Source organism: Chiloscyllium plagiosum, unplaced genomic scaffold (genome assembly GCF_037043375.1).
Source record: "Chiloscyllium plagiosum isolate Xiang-an unplaced genomic scaffold, Cpla_swu_hap1 HiC_scaffold_23, whole genome shotgun sequence".
NCBI lineage: Eukaryota > Metazoa > Chordata > Chondrichthyes > Orectolobiformes > Hemiscylliidae > Chiloscyllium > Chiloscyllium plagiosum.
Genome location: NW_028270161.1, coordinates 24,792,714 through 24,807,079, shown reverse-complemented (window position 1 = coordinate 24,807,079; position 14,366 = coordinate 24,792,714). Strand labels below are relative to the sequence as shown.

Below are 14,366 nucleotides of genomic sequence, written 5' to 3'. Positions count from 1 at the left end.
CTTTCTTAAACAGTGGCACCATGTTAGCCAACCTCCAGTCTTCCGGCACCTCACCTGTGACTATCGATGATACAAATATCTCAGCAAGAGGCCCAGCAATCACTTCTCTAGCTTCCCACAGAGTTCTCGGGTACACCTGATCAGGTCCTGGGGATTTATCCACTTTTAAGCATTTCAAGATAACCAGCACTTCCTCCTCTGTGAAATGGACATTTTTCAAGATGTCACCATCTATTTCCCTACATTCTATATCTCCCATCTCCTTTTCTACAGTAAATAATGATGCAAAATACTTGTTTAGTATCTCCCCTATCTTCTGTGGCTCCACACAAAGGCCTCCTTGCTGAACTTTGAGGGGGCCTATTCTCTCCCGAGTTACACTGTTGTCCTTAATGTATTTGTAAAAACCCTTTGGATTCTCCTTAACTCTATTTGCCAAAGCTATCTCATGTCCCCGTTTTGCCCTCCTGATTTCCCTCTTAAGTATACTCCTACTGCCTTTATACTCTTCTAAGGATTCACTCGATCTATCCTGTCTATACTTTACATATGTTTCCTTCTTTTTCTTAACCAAACCCTCAATTTCTTTAGTCATCCAGCATTCCCTATACCTACCAGCCTTTCCTTTTACCCTGACATGAATATACTTTCTCTGGATTCTCATTATCTAATTTCTGAAGACTTCCCATTTACCAGCTGTCCCTTTACCTGTGAACATCTGCCCCAAATCAGCTTTCGAAAGTTCTTGCCTAATACCATCAAAATTGGCCTTTCTCTAATTTAGAACTTCAACTTTTGGATCTGGTCTATTTTTTTCCATCACTGTTTTAAAACTAATAGAGTTATGGTTGCTGGCCAAAAGTGCTTCCCCACTGACACCTCAGTCACCTGCTCTGCCTTATTACCCAAAAGTAGGTGAAGTTTTGCACCTTCTCTAGTAGGTACATCCACACATTGAATCAGAAAATTGTCTTGTACACACTTAACAAATTCCTCTCCATCTAAACCTTTAACACTATGGCAGTCCCAGTCTATGTTTGGAAAGTTAAAATCCCCTACCATAACCACCCTATTATTCTTACAGATAGCTGAGATTTCCTTACAAATCTGTTTCTCAATTTCCCTCTGACTATTTGGGGGTCTATAATACAATTCCAATAAGGTGATCATCCTTTTCTTATTTCTCAGTTCCACCCAAATAACTTCCCTGGATGTATTTCTGGGAATATCCCCCCTCAGCACAGCTGTAAATGCTATCCCTTATCAAAAACACCACTCCCTTTGCTCTCTTGCCTCCCTTTCTGTCACACTTTAGATTACTTACAATGTGGAAACAGGCCCTTCGGCCTAACAAGTCCACACCAACCCTCTGAAGAGCAACCCACCCAGACCCATGCCCCTACATTTAACCCTTCACCTAACACTACGGGCAATTTAGCATGGCCAATTCACCTAACCTGCACATCTTTGGACTGTGGGAGGAAACTGGAGCACCCAGAGGAAACCCACGCAGACATGGGGAGAATATGCAATCCACACAGACAATTGCCTGAAGCGGGAATTGAACCTGGGTCTCTGGCGCTGTGAGGCAGCGGTGCTAACCACTGTGCCACCGTGCTGCCCATTGTATCCTGGAACATTAAGCTGCCAGTCCTGTTCATCCCTGAGCCATGTTTCTGTAATTGCTATGATATCCCAGTTCCATGTTCCTTACCATGCCCTGAGTTCATCTGCCTTCCCTGTTAGACCTCTTGCATTGAAATAAATGCCGTTTAATTTGTCAGTTCTACCTTGTTCTCTGCTTTGTCCCTGCCTGCCCTGACTGTTTGATTCACTTCTGTTCTCAACTGTGCCAGTCTCAGATTGATCTCTTTCCTCACTGTCTCCCTAGGTCCCAACCCCACACCTTACTAGTTTAAATCCTCCTGAGCAGCTCCAGTAACTCTCCCTGCCAGTATATTAGTCCCCTTCCAATTTAGGTGCAATCCATCCTTCTTGTACAGGTCACTTCTACCAAAAGAGATATTGCATTGGCCTAGCATGAACTGAATGCTTTGTTTCTTTTCAGATGGTCCTGAAGTGTGGCATGAACAGTGAGGATTTGGTTACTTGACCATGTCCAATGGCACAGTGAATAGAACCCATGGAGTTGACAGTTCTCAGTATAATTACCTTGCGCTTGTGTTTGGTGTGCCATTAATAGTAGCCATCATCCTGGGCAATGTGCTGGTGTGCCTCAGCGTGCTGATTGAGAGGTCCTTGAAGACAGCGACAAACTACTTCATTGTCAGCCTGGCTGTAGCAGATTTACTTCTTGCTGTTCTTGTCCTGCCTCTCTTCGTGTACACTGAGGTAAGGAGTCTGCACTATCACCAATGAAATGATCCATAAGTGATCCTCAGAGCTGGTCATGTTTGCCAATGATTGTATTGTGTTTAGTAATGACTGTAACTGTTCAGATACTGAAACAGCTTGGCCCAAGATCTGGACTGCACTCAGACTGGAGAAATAGTGGGGACTGTTTACACCTCATGCCACGCACGCTCTTGCCCTATCTCCAACGAAAGAGAGAGTAATTACTTCCCCTTAAGTAGCAACATAAATGCCATGATTACCAGAGGTAGTAAGAGCTAATCTGTGCTGAATTGACTAAAATACGTAAAATGTTTAACTTTGACAAATATGTATCTATGTAAGTTCTTTGGATGTTCTCTCAAACATTCACTGTGACTGTGATTACATTTCTACTGTAGGCAGGCTACATTAAAGTGCCCTCAATGTTGATTCATCAAACATTCCCAGGGCGGGTACAACACCGATAGGATACAGAATGAAGTGCCCTCGGTACTGTCGTATCAAAATTGCCCAGGCCAGATACAGAATAGAAGGGCAAATAGGAACTGCAAAAAGAAAAACGTCAAGTATCCTGCAGACATATAAATATCAAAAAGAACATCAGGAGGGGCACATAGCCATGAATTGGGGGGGGGGGGGGGGGGGGGGGGGGGGGAAGGGGGTATGAGTTTGATGGATTTGTACCTAAATCTGAACATCATCATGAGGCCACTGTCCTCTTTAAGTGTAGGAAACCCCAGAGTCTGATTGGTTGAGTGTGGGAGAGGAAAACTACTGACGGTTCTAATTAGAAGTCTTTTTGTTAACAAGATATAGCTCATAGTGTGTTAGCAACTAATTACTGGTTACATTGAAATGATAGACATTGGACAGAAACAATGAGGAGGACCTGGGAGTTACAGTTCCCTTGTTCAGGATCCTAAGCTGTTTTGTCAGAGTCTAAACAACAATATCATAGAGGGTAGTGCTTAAGGTACTCCTCAATATTAACTCCGACAGGCTCTGATACCCTTATCTCACAAAGGTAATCTCACGAGTAATGACACTGAAATGGCTGAACTATATTTATTTTGTCCCAATGTATACCACAGAAACTGCCCAACACCAGGGGAAAGGGAGGACTGCAGATGCTGGAGATCAGAGTCCGAAAAATGTGGCTGGAAAAGTAGAGCAGGTCAAGCAGCATCCGAGGAGCAGGAAATCCTGATGAAGGGCTTATGCCCGAAACATCGATTCTCCTGCTCCTCAGATGATGTCTGGCCCTGTTGTGCTTTTTCAGCACCACAACTTTTCGACCTCCCAACACTAACCAAGTAACCGATTATCCGGATGCATTAAAAAATGATGTTTCAGAACAGAAGTTCATTTGGTCAAAGAAATCAGATTTATGTTTCATCAGTAAGTTCCAGCTAACCACCTTCTCATTAGATGCCTCAGCTTAGCCCTTCTCTCCACTTTCCTCTATCCCACCTACCTTGCACTGGATTCTTCATGATCTCTAATATCTCATTCCTCCCTACTCACTTTCTCCCATTTTATCCACTCCCCTGACTGCCATACCCGAGAGGTTTCTCTGTGCAGAAATATTTCCAATGATCTCCTGCCCTCACTGACTAGTTAATCATCCTTTCTTCAGACACTGACCATTGCTCACAGGCTGTCCATATGCAGGTGTACTGAGGAACCTCCGATAACCAGGAAGATGGACTAGAACCTGGGAAGCTATTGGCCAATGCAGTTGCAGTGTAAACTGCCAAATTCCACCAACCTGGAACATTCCTAATGTCCAACAACCACCACATTTTTAATAGCATTATTCACCATCCCATTCTAGAAGGTTCCATGAGGAAACTTCATTTTTGTTCTTATTTTAGGAATGAAGGAAGATAAGAGATGTTAGCTTCTGACTACCATTGACTAGTTTAACTCGTTGGGCCTTGTTCTTTTTATCTCAGTAACTTCTTGTGTTGGTGTGAAGCCCCACTGACTGTGCTGGTGCTACTTGTGTTGTTTCATTCATTTTTTCCAGTTTCAGGGAGGGATTTGGACTCTGAACAGCTTCCTGTGTGATGCATTAATGACAATGGATGTGATGCTTTGCACAGCTTCCATCTTCAACCTCTGTGCAATCAGTGTGGACAGGTTTGTATGAATCTTCACATCTCTTCACTGAGTAGGCTGTCTTCAGTAAGTCCCACATTGAGAAACTGAAAATAGACTTCAGCATCCAAAACCTAATCCGAAAGTAAAAGTTATGCTTGATTGGTTTCATTGAATTATTTGAAGAAAACATATGGGCCGGGTGCTAGCAGATGGGACCAGATTACGTTGGGATATCTGGTTGGCATGGATGAGTTGGACTGAAGGGTCTGTTTCCATGCTGTACATCTCTATGACTCTCACAGAAATGGTAGATAAGAGTGATAGAGTTGATGTCTGGATTTATAAAAGATTTACAATGAGTTATGTAGTCAATGTATAACAACGATCAGACATATGAAGAGAGGAGCCAACAGAGTGCATGGCAAGCAGAAAACTAATGCTTTACACAGAATCTGGACGGTGTGGAAACAGGCCCTTCGGCCCAACATGTCCACGAACCCCCTCCGAACAGTAACCCACTCAGACCCATTCCCCTATCCTATTACTCTACATTTCCCCTGACTAATGCACCTAACTTACACAATCCTGAACACAATGGACCATTTAGCTTATTCCACCTCACACTTATCCATATTGATACTCATTTTGCCATTTTTACACACAATACGCCCATTTATGTACGTCTCCCGGTACTTTCATACGGTTCTCCTCTGTACTGGCTATTCCTTTCCCCGACCTCGCACAAAACTGGTATCATCCACAAGGTCTAAAGTTGGCGTTTGGATTGCTCTGTGTAGATTATTTGTGCAAATTGTGAGAAATAACAGTCCCAGCAGCTTGGGGCAACTGTCTGTGTGGAGTTTGCACATTCTCCCCGTGTCTGCGTGGGTTTCCTCCGGGTGCTCCGGTTTCCTCCCACAATCCAAAGATGTGCAGGTTTGATGCCATGCGAAACCGTCCATCGCAATCATGGATGTGTAGATTAGGTGCATTAGTCCGGGGTAAATGTAAGGGAATGGGTCGGGGTTACTCTTCGGAGGGTTGGTGTGGACTTGTTGGGCCGAAGGGCCTGTTTCCACATTGTAGGGTTTCTATGAATCTAGAACCTTCAGTGTACTGCCTCTAGGCATTAGCTCAGCTGGCTAGACAGCACCAGCAGCACTAAACCAACAGCACAACCTTCAAGTCCTGCTCCTGTGTATTCAGGTTCTATATCCTCATCCTATTCCTGGTCTCTTCATCTAAATCCTTAGTAGACACCAACCAGCTGAGTCTGTTTTCTGATCTCCATGACATAAGAAGAATGTGGATGTACTAGAAAAGGCTGAAAAACATTCAAACAGGTTAGGGTGACTTTCTCTAGAAAGGAGAAGACTGAGGATTGATCTAATAGCGATCTTTAAGATTATAACATTATTTCATGGAGCAGACGCAGAGAAGATATTTCCATTTGTGGTGAGATTAGATCCAGGGGTCATAAATATAAGATATTCATAAATAAATCCAAGGGAAAATATCAGAGAAATGTCTTTACACAGAGACAGTGGCTTCAACATAGAAATCATTAGCTCAGAGACTGGCTGAGGTGACTAGGATGGATGTGTTTAAGAGGAAGTTAAATAAACACAAGGAAAGGTATGTCCATGAGATTAGATGAAGAGGATTGTGAGAAGACTCACATGGATCATAAACATTGATATTGACCAGTTGGACCAAGTGCCCTATTTCTACACTGCAGATACTAGACAACACTTCCTAACTCTTGGTTAATGTGGTCCTATTTAAAACCTAGTGACCTGGTTCTGAGTGAGATCTTTATTCAGTGGCCTTACTGGGATGATGCTGGAATTTATATCCCACTCTTTCAAGAGTCAACACAAAGCTTAAAGATTTTGAAAAGAACACAACATTTTCCAGTTTACCTGTCTTCTTGGCAGTGGTTTTCAATCAGTATTTTGGGAGGACTGTCCAACCGTCCTGTGAAATTTTGTACAAAGGTAATGAAAATCAATGACAAACAAACATTATTTCATCTTAAACAATATTATGACCAAACAAAACTACAATTCATGAAAATTAATCATCAAATTAAAAGCATGGAATTGGTCTTTTGATTCTAAAATGTGAACATTCTAAACACGTGGCCAAAGGGCAAATTGAGATGACATGAGAAAAGTGGGTGTGCTGTGGAATTGTTTTGTCTCACTGAAGTGTACCATGTTACTGAAAAGGCTGGGAACCACTGGTTAGGAGCAGTTTGACAGAAAGATAGGAGCAGGTTTCTGTACTTAACAAAAACTAGCATTTATTCAGGGTAAATAGACTCAAGCTACAGGCAAACAGTTATGGACCATTGCAAAATAATTAGAGTCATACAAATGTATAGCATGGGAACAGACCCTTCGATCCAACCCGTTCATGCCGACAGACATCCCAACCCAATCTCGTCCCGACTGCCAGCACCTGGCCCATATCCCTCCAAACCCTTCCTATTCATATACCCATCCAAATGCCTCTTAAATGTTGCAATTGTACCAGCCTCCACCACATCCTCTGGCAGCTCATTCCATACACGTACTACCCTCTGCGTGAAAAAGTTGTCCCTTAGGTCTCTTTTATATCTTTCCCCTCTCACCCTAAACCTATGCCCTCTAGTTCTGGACTCCCTGACCCCAGGGAAAAGATTTTGTCTATTTATCCTATCCATGCCCCTCATAATTTTGTAAACCTCTATAAGGTCACCCCTCAGCCTCCGATGCTCCAGGGAAAACAGCCCCAGCATGTTCAGCCTCTCCCTTTAGCTCAGATCCTCCAACCCTGGCAACATTCTTGTAAATCTTTTCTGATCCCTTTCAAGTTTCACAACATCTTTCCGATAGGAAGGAGACCAGAATTGCACGCAATATTCCAACAGTAGCCTAACCAATGTCCTGTACAGCTGCAACATGACCTCCCAACTCCTGTACTCAATACTCTGACCAATAAGGGAAAGAATACCAAACGCCTTCTTCACTATCCTGTCTACCTGCGACTCAATTTTCAAGGAGCTATGAAGCTGCACTCCAAGATCTCTCTGTTCAGCAACACTCCCAACTAATTAAAACTCTAATCTCCTTAAAAACTCATTTGTATACACATACACATGCACAAGCACACACACGTGTATACACACACACACACTCACACACGCACACATACTCTCTCTCTCACTAAGATTGACATTGAAAAAAGACGCATATTTGAGGGAGGGAAAAGTGGGAAAGCATTTCAATGGTCGATATTCACATGAACTGTTGAGATGGCTCTTGTGCTGATTAGAATGCTGCTACTTGGTCTTTTGCCAGAGACTCCCCCTAGTTTGTACAAAGCACATGGTACCTGCTTTACTGATAAAAGGCCTCAACATTATTGGTTAAAAGTCATATCTTACAGTATCTGCTGAACAACAGACAAACTGAATTTCTTTAGTCTTAAAGTAGCTTTTACTGCAGAGAACAGAGAGATTTCCTGGGTTGGTGATGGTCTGAAGGCTTCTCACTATCTTGTTCATGGCTTCAAGTTGTTTGGGTACCAGAGAACCAATCACATAAATGTTGGCAGGCAGAAGACCTTTGTCATTGGTCACGGGTCACTAGTCCATAAACCAATCTGCTATTTGCTGCTAAAGTTCCATCAGTACACAACTCTTTGGATCCAGTTTATTTGTAACCATTGATACAACCCACAGCTGTGCAAACAATGTTCACAATGAGTCTCAAATTAATTGGTTTTCAAGCTACGGAATAATTCTGGTTTCAAAACTGTTCTTCTCTAATTTCAGTGCACAACTGAAAAAAAAATCAAAAATAAAAAGACAGTGACCTTATATCATGCATGGCCAAAGTTTTTAGTTCTATTGTCAAAACCTTGAATTACCTCCTCTTAACCTGCCAAAAGGCTGTATTCCCTGGTTCTGACCAAAGCCTTTACTGACCTGGTTTGATAACTTCTGAACATAGTAGTTGCAGCCTAGAAGCTGTCACATCCACTTGTAGGTTGATCCTAAACCCTAATAGAACACCCTCACAGTAATCTCTCAGTTAAACCATAGAATCAATCTAGTCACACCCAAAACAGGGAACAATCCTATCCTAATCAATTTTATCAGCTTCTGACTGACGTAAATCAGAAAGCAGCCAAAACAAAAAGAGCTGGCTGAATGGCTTGTGTGTCCAGATTAACAACAGGCGATCATTCACAAATCCTTGAAATGATGGCTCACAAATTCTTGGGAGCTGCCTTGTTGGAGAGAGCTTCATCAAACATCAGGACTGGTACTTGAGTGTGTAACTGTGTGCCACGTCCTGTGGGGGTAGGGGGTAAAAGATCACTCCTGAGGGCTTGGGTCAAAGGTCATTGGCTGCAGTGAGATGGGAGTTGGTCAGTTTGAACTGACCTCCAGTTCCTCTGGCCGGCTCTGACGGATGTCTCTGTGTCTTGTGCAGGTACGTTGCTGTGATCGTTCCGCTGAAATACAACAGGAACCACTTCAGTGGGCGCCAGCTGATTCTCATCATGGCCACCTGGCTCCTGTCGCTTGGGGTGGCTTCCCCAGTCATCTTTGGGCTCAACAATGTTCCTGGCCGGGACGTGACAGATTGTAAACTGGAAGACGGCACATTTGTGGTTTACTCCTCGGTCTGCTCCTTCTTTGTGCCGTGTCCAATCATGTTGCTCCTGTACTATGGAATGTTCCGGGGCCTCAAACGCTGGGGGGAGAACCGCAGGATCACACTCCCATCCCGGGATCGCACGTTCGCCTTCAACCTCTCACCCCGCAAGCGCGAGAGACACGTGGTGAAATACATTGTGCCAAATCTAAGCCCCAACGCAGCTAAGAACATTCCGGAAAGTGACTTGATCACTACACAGCTCGACAGCACTTCCGATGTGGAGACACCTGATGGAACAAAGGCAGGAACCCCAAAGGAGAATGGGGCTCTATCGCGGCACGGCCTGGGGAGAGAGCCCTTCATGAGAAGCCGCAGAGTCAGTGGCCGTGAGAGGAAAGCGATGAAAGTCCTCCCGATTGTTGTAGGTGGGTACTTACCCTGTCCGCCACATGGCACCATGTGATGGGCACAGGGGAAGACATGACCCAAACAGTCAGTCTTTATGTTTCAGCAGGGATACCAAGGAGCGGAGTGAGGGATTGGGGGAAAGTGAGAGGATGGGGAGAGTGAGGGGTCGGGGAGAGTAGGGAGGGTGGGGTTGTAGGGAGAGTGAAGGGATAGAGTATGTGTGGGCAAAGTGAGGGGGTTGGGAGACTGAGTGTGATGGGGAGTGAAGAGAGTGGGAGATGATGGAGATGGGGAGATTGAGGAGTTGGGGAGGGTGTGGCAATAGGAAAATGAGGGGGTGTGGAGATTGAGGAGGTGAGGAGTGTGGAGTGAATGGGAAAGTGAGGGAGATAGGGGAGAGTGAAGGAGCACCCGAATGGGTGGAGAAGAAGTAGAGAAGGTGGGTGAGTGGGTGGTGAGAATGTGAAAGGGAGTATTTGGGAGAACAATTAACAGAGATTGGAGTGGAGTGAAATAGAGTGGGTAGAAAGGAAAGTGAGGGAGTAAGAATGGAGAATGCTCTGATGGGGTCACAGTGTAATGGGGATCAGAGTGCAATAGGGGTCATGGTGCGATGGGTCAGAGTTTAATAGGGGTCACAGTGTGATGGGGTCACCGTATAATAGGGGTCATGCGGTGATGGGGTGACAGTGTGATAGGCATCAGAGAAAATAGGGGTCACAGTGTAATAGGGTCACAGTATAATATGGTCACAATGTGATAGGGGTCACAGCGTGATGGGTCACAGTGTAATAGGGGTCACAGTGCGTTGGGACCACAGAGTAATAGAGGTCACAGTGTAATCAGGGTCATAGTGTAATAGGGTTCACGGAGTAACAGGATTCACAGTGTAGTGGGGTCACATGATGATGAGTCACAATATAATAGGGTCACAGTGTAATTGGGTCACATGATGATGGGTCACAGTGTAAAAGGGTCACAGTGTAATAGGATCACAGTGTGATGTGTCACAGTATAATAGGGACACAGTTTAATGGGCTCACAGTGTAATAGGGTCACAGTGTGATGCATCACAGTGTAATTGGGTCACAGTGTAATGGGGTCACAGTGTAATAGGGTCACAGTGTGATTCGTCACAATGTAATAGGGACACATTGTAATAGGGTTCACAGTGTAATGGGGTCACAGTGTAAAAGGGTTCACAGTGTGATGCATCACAGTTTAATGGGGACACAGTGTAATAGGGTTCACAGTGTAATGGGATCAGATGGTGATGGGTCACAGTGTAATATGGTCACAGTGTAATGGGGTCACAGTGTAATAAGGTTCACAGTGTGATGCGTCACAGTTTAATGGGGTGACAGTGTAATAGGGTCACAGTGTGATGCATCACAGTTTAATGGGGTCACAGTGTAATAGGGTTCACAGTGTAATGGGATCACATGGTGATGGGTCACAATGTAATAGGGTCACAGTGTAATAGGGTAACAGTTTAATGGGGTTACAGTGTGATGTGTCACAGTGTAATAGGGTCACAGTGTGGTGGGGTCACAGTTTAATGGGGTCACAGTGTGATGCGATACAGTGTAATAGGGTTACAGTGTGATGCGTCACAGTGTAATAGGGTCACAGTGTAATGGGGTCACAGTGTAATAGGGTCACAGTGTGATTTGTCACAGTGTAATAGGGACACATTGTAATAGGGTTCACAGTGTAATGGGATCACAGTTTAATGGGGTCACAGTGTCATGTGTCACTGTTTAATGGGGTCACAGTGTAATGGGATCACATGGTGATGGGTCACAGTGTAATAACGTCACAGTGTAATAGGGTAACAGTTTAATGGGGTTACAGTGTGATGTGTCACAGTGTAATAGGGTCACAGTGTAATGGGTTCACAGTGTAATGGGTTCACAGTGTAATGGGGTCATATGGTGATGGGTCACAGTGTAATAGGGTCACAGTGTAATGGGTTCATAGTGTGATGGGATCACATGGTGATGGGTCACAGTGTAATAGCGTCACAGTGTAATAGGGTCACAGTGTAATGGGTTCACAGTGTAATGGGGTCATATGGTGATGGGTCACAGTGTAATAGGGTCACAGTGTAATGGGTTCACAGTGTAATGGGGTCATATGGTGATGGGTCACAGTGTAATGGGGTCATATGGTGATGGGTCACGGTATAATAGGGTCACAGTGTAATGGGGTCATATAGTGATGAGCCACAGTGTAATAGGGTCACTGCGATGGGGGAGAGTGTGCAATGGGGTTGAAGTGCGATGGGGTCACAGTGTAATAGGTTCACAATATAATAGGGTCACATGGTGATGGGTCATAGTGTGATAGGATTCTCAGTGTCAGAGGGTTACGGGGCGATGCGGTCACAGAGTGATGGGGTCACAGAGTGATGAGATCACATGATGGGTCACAGTGTAATAGGGTTCACAGTGTAATGGGGTTACATGGTGATGGATCACAGTGTAATAGGGTCACTGCGTAATAGGGTCACAGGGCGATGTGGTCACAGTGTGATGGTGTCACAGTGTAATAGGGTTATAGTGTAATAGGGGTCACAGTGTGTTGGGGTCACAGTGTGATGGGTCACAGTGTAATAGGGTTACAATGTAATCGGGGTCACAGTGTGATGGGGTCACAGTGCAATGGGTTACAATGTAATAGGGGTCACAGTGTGATGGGGGTCACAGTGCAATGGGTCACAGTGTAATAGGGTTACGATGTAATAGGGGTCACAGTGTGATGGGGGTCACAGAGCGATGGGTCACAGTGTAATAGGGTTACAATGTAATAGGGGTCACAGTGTGATGGGGGTCACAGTGCGATGGGTCACAGTGTAATAGGGTTACAATGTAATAGGGGTCACAGTTGATGGGGGTCACAGTGCAATGGGTCACCGTGTAATAGGGATCACAGTGTAATAGGGTTACAATGTAATCGGGGTCACAGTGTGATGGGTCACAGTGTAATAGGGTTACAATGTAATAGGGGTCACAGTGTGATGGGGTCACAGTGCAATGGGTCACAGTGTAATAGGGTTACAATGTAATAGGGGTCACAGTGTGATGGGGTCACAGTGCGATAGGGTCACAGTGTAATAGGGTTACAATGTAATAGAGGTCACAGTGTGATGGGGTCACAGTGCGATAGGGTCACAGTGTGATGAGTCACAGTGTAATAGGGATCACAGTGTAATAGGGGTCACAGTGTAATAGGGTTACAATGTAATAGGGGTCACAGTGTGATGGGGTCACAGTGTGATGGGTCACAGTGTAATAGGGATCACAGTGTAATAGGGGTCACAATGTAATAGGTTACAATGTAATAGGGGTCACAGTGTGATGGGGTCACAGTGCGATGGGTCACAGTGTAATAGGGTTACAATGTAATAGGGGTCACAGTGTGATGGGTCACAGTGTAATAGGGATCACAGTGTAATAGGGGTCACAGTGTAATAGGGTTACAATGTAATAGGGGTCACAGTGTGATGGGTCACAGTGTAATAGGGTTACAATGTAATAGGGGTCACAGTGCGATAGGGTCACAGTGTGATGGGTCACAGTGTAATAGGGATCACAGTGTAATAGGGGTCACAGTGTAATAGGGTTATAATGTAATAGGGGTCACAGTATGATGTGGTCACAGTGCGATGGGGTCACAATGTATTGGGGTTGCAGTGTAATAGGGGTCACAGTGTGATGGGGGTCACAGTGTAATAGGGTCACAGTGTAATAAGGGTCTCAGTGTAATAGGGTCACAGTGCGATGGGGGAGAGAGTGCGATGGGGTCACAGTGTAACGAGATTAAATTCCCTATAGTATGGAAACAGGCCCTTCAGCCCAACAAGTCCACACTGACCCTCAGAAGAGTAACCCACCCAAACCCATTCTCCTGCCCTATATTTACCCCTGACTAATGCACCTTACACCACAGGGCTCACAGAGCGATCGGGATCATAGTGTAATGGGGTCACAGTGTAATAGGGTCACCGTGAGATGGGGTCAGAGTGCAATGGTGACGAAGTGCGATGGGGTCACAGTGTAATAGGGGTCACAGTGTGATGTGGTCATAGTGCGATGGGTCACAACGTATTGGGCTTGTAGTGTAGTAGGGGTCACAGTGCGATGGGGATCTCAGTGTAATAGGGTCACAGTGCAATGTGGTCACAGTGTAATGGGGTCACAATGCTATGATATCACAGTGCGATGAGGGTCACAAGTGCGATGGGGGTCACAGTGCTATGACATCACAGTGCAAAAGGGTCACAGAGTGATGGGGTTATGGTATGAGGGGTCACAGTGTGATGGGCAGAGCAATGTGCTTGCAGGTGACAAACTCTGAGCCTCCCCCTTTTGGGACTGGGATATGAATAGACCTGCATTACGTGTTGTATTCTTTCCTCCTCAGGAGTGTTCCTTGCTTGTTGGACTCCGTTCTTTGTGGTTCATGTTCTGAAGGTTTTGTGTGAAGCCTGTTCCATTGGCTCCATGTTGATCAGTGTGGTCACATGGTTGGGATACGTAAACAGTGCAGTCAACCCCATTATTTACACCATCTTCAATACCGAGTTCCGAAACGTCTTTCAGAAGTTACTACACTGTCAAACATGAGCACAGCCTTATCAATCCTCGCTGTGTTTGCGTTTAGAACAATCTGGAAAAAGCATCTTTTGAAGATCTGGACGTCTGATAGCACGGTCCTGTTTTGTCTAAAAGCTTTCAAATGGACCTTTTAACAATCCTCCAGTGAATCAGCTGGAGCATGTGACAGGAGAAGGAACTGCTTCAGGAAGCGAGGAGTTCAGGAACATGTCAGATCTCATCACCTTGA

The 14,366-nt window shown here is 44.8% G+C and overlaps 1 protein-coding gene across 1 annotated transcript; it reads left to right on the top strand.

The window, feature by feature from the left end:
• Positions 1–2,115: 2,115 nt before the first annotated feature.
• drd4-rs (dopamine receptor D4 related sequence) lies at positions 2,116–14,146 on the top strand. Its single transcript, XM_043713252.2, has 4 exons — positions 2,116–2,352; positions 4,385–4,497; positions 8,943–9,535; positions 13,944–14,146. The coding sequence occupies exons 1-4, from the start codon at positions 2,116–2,118 to the stop codon at positions 14,144–14,146; spliced, it is 1,146 nt and encodes a 381-aa protein (XP_043569187.1).
• The last annotated feature ends 220 nt before the right edge of the window (positions 14,147–14,366 follow it).

Coding starts and splice junctions, on each gene's coding strand:
- drd4-rs (XM_043713252.2), top strand. CDS start 2,116: ATGTCCAATGGCACAGTGAATAGAACCCATGGAGTTGACAGTTCTCAG. Junction 4,498..8,942: donor TGTGCAATCAGTGTGGACAG/GTTTGTATGAAT, acceptor TGTCTTGTGCAG/GTACGTTGCTGTGATCGTTC. Junction 9,536..13,943: donor AGTCCTCCCGATTGTTGTAG/GTGGGTACTTAC, acceptor TTTCCTCCTCAG/GAGTGTTCCTTGCTTGTTGG.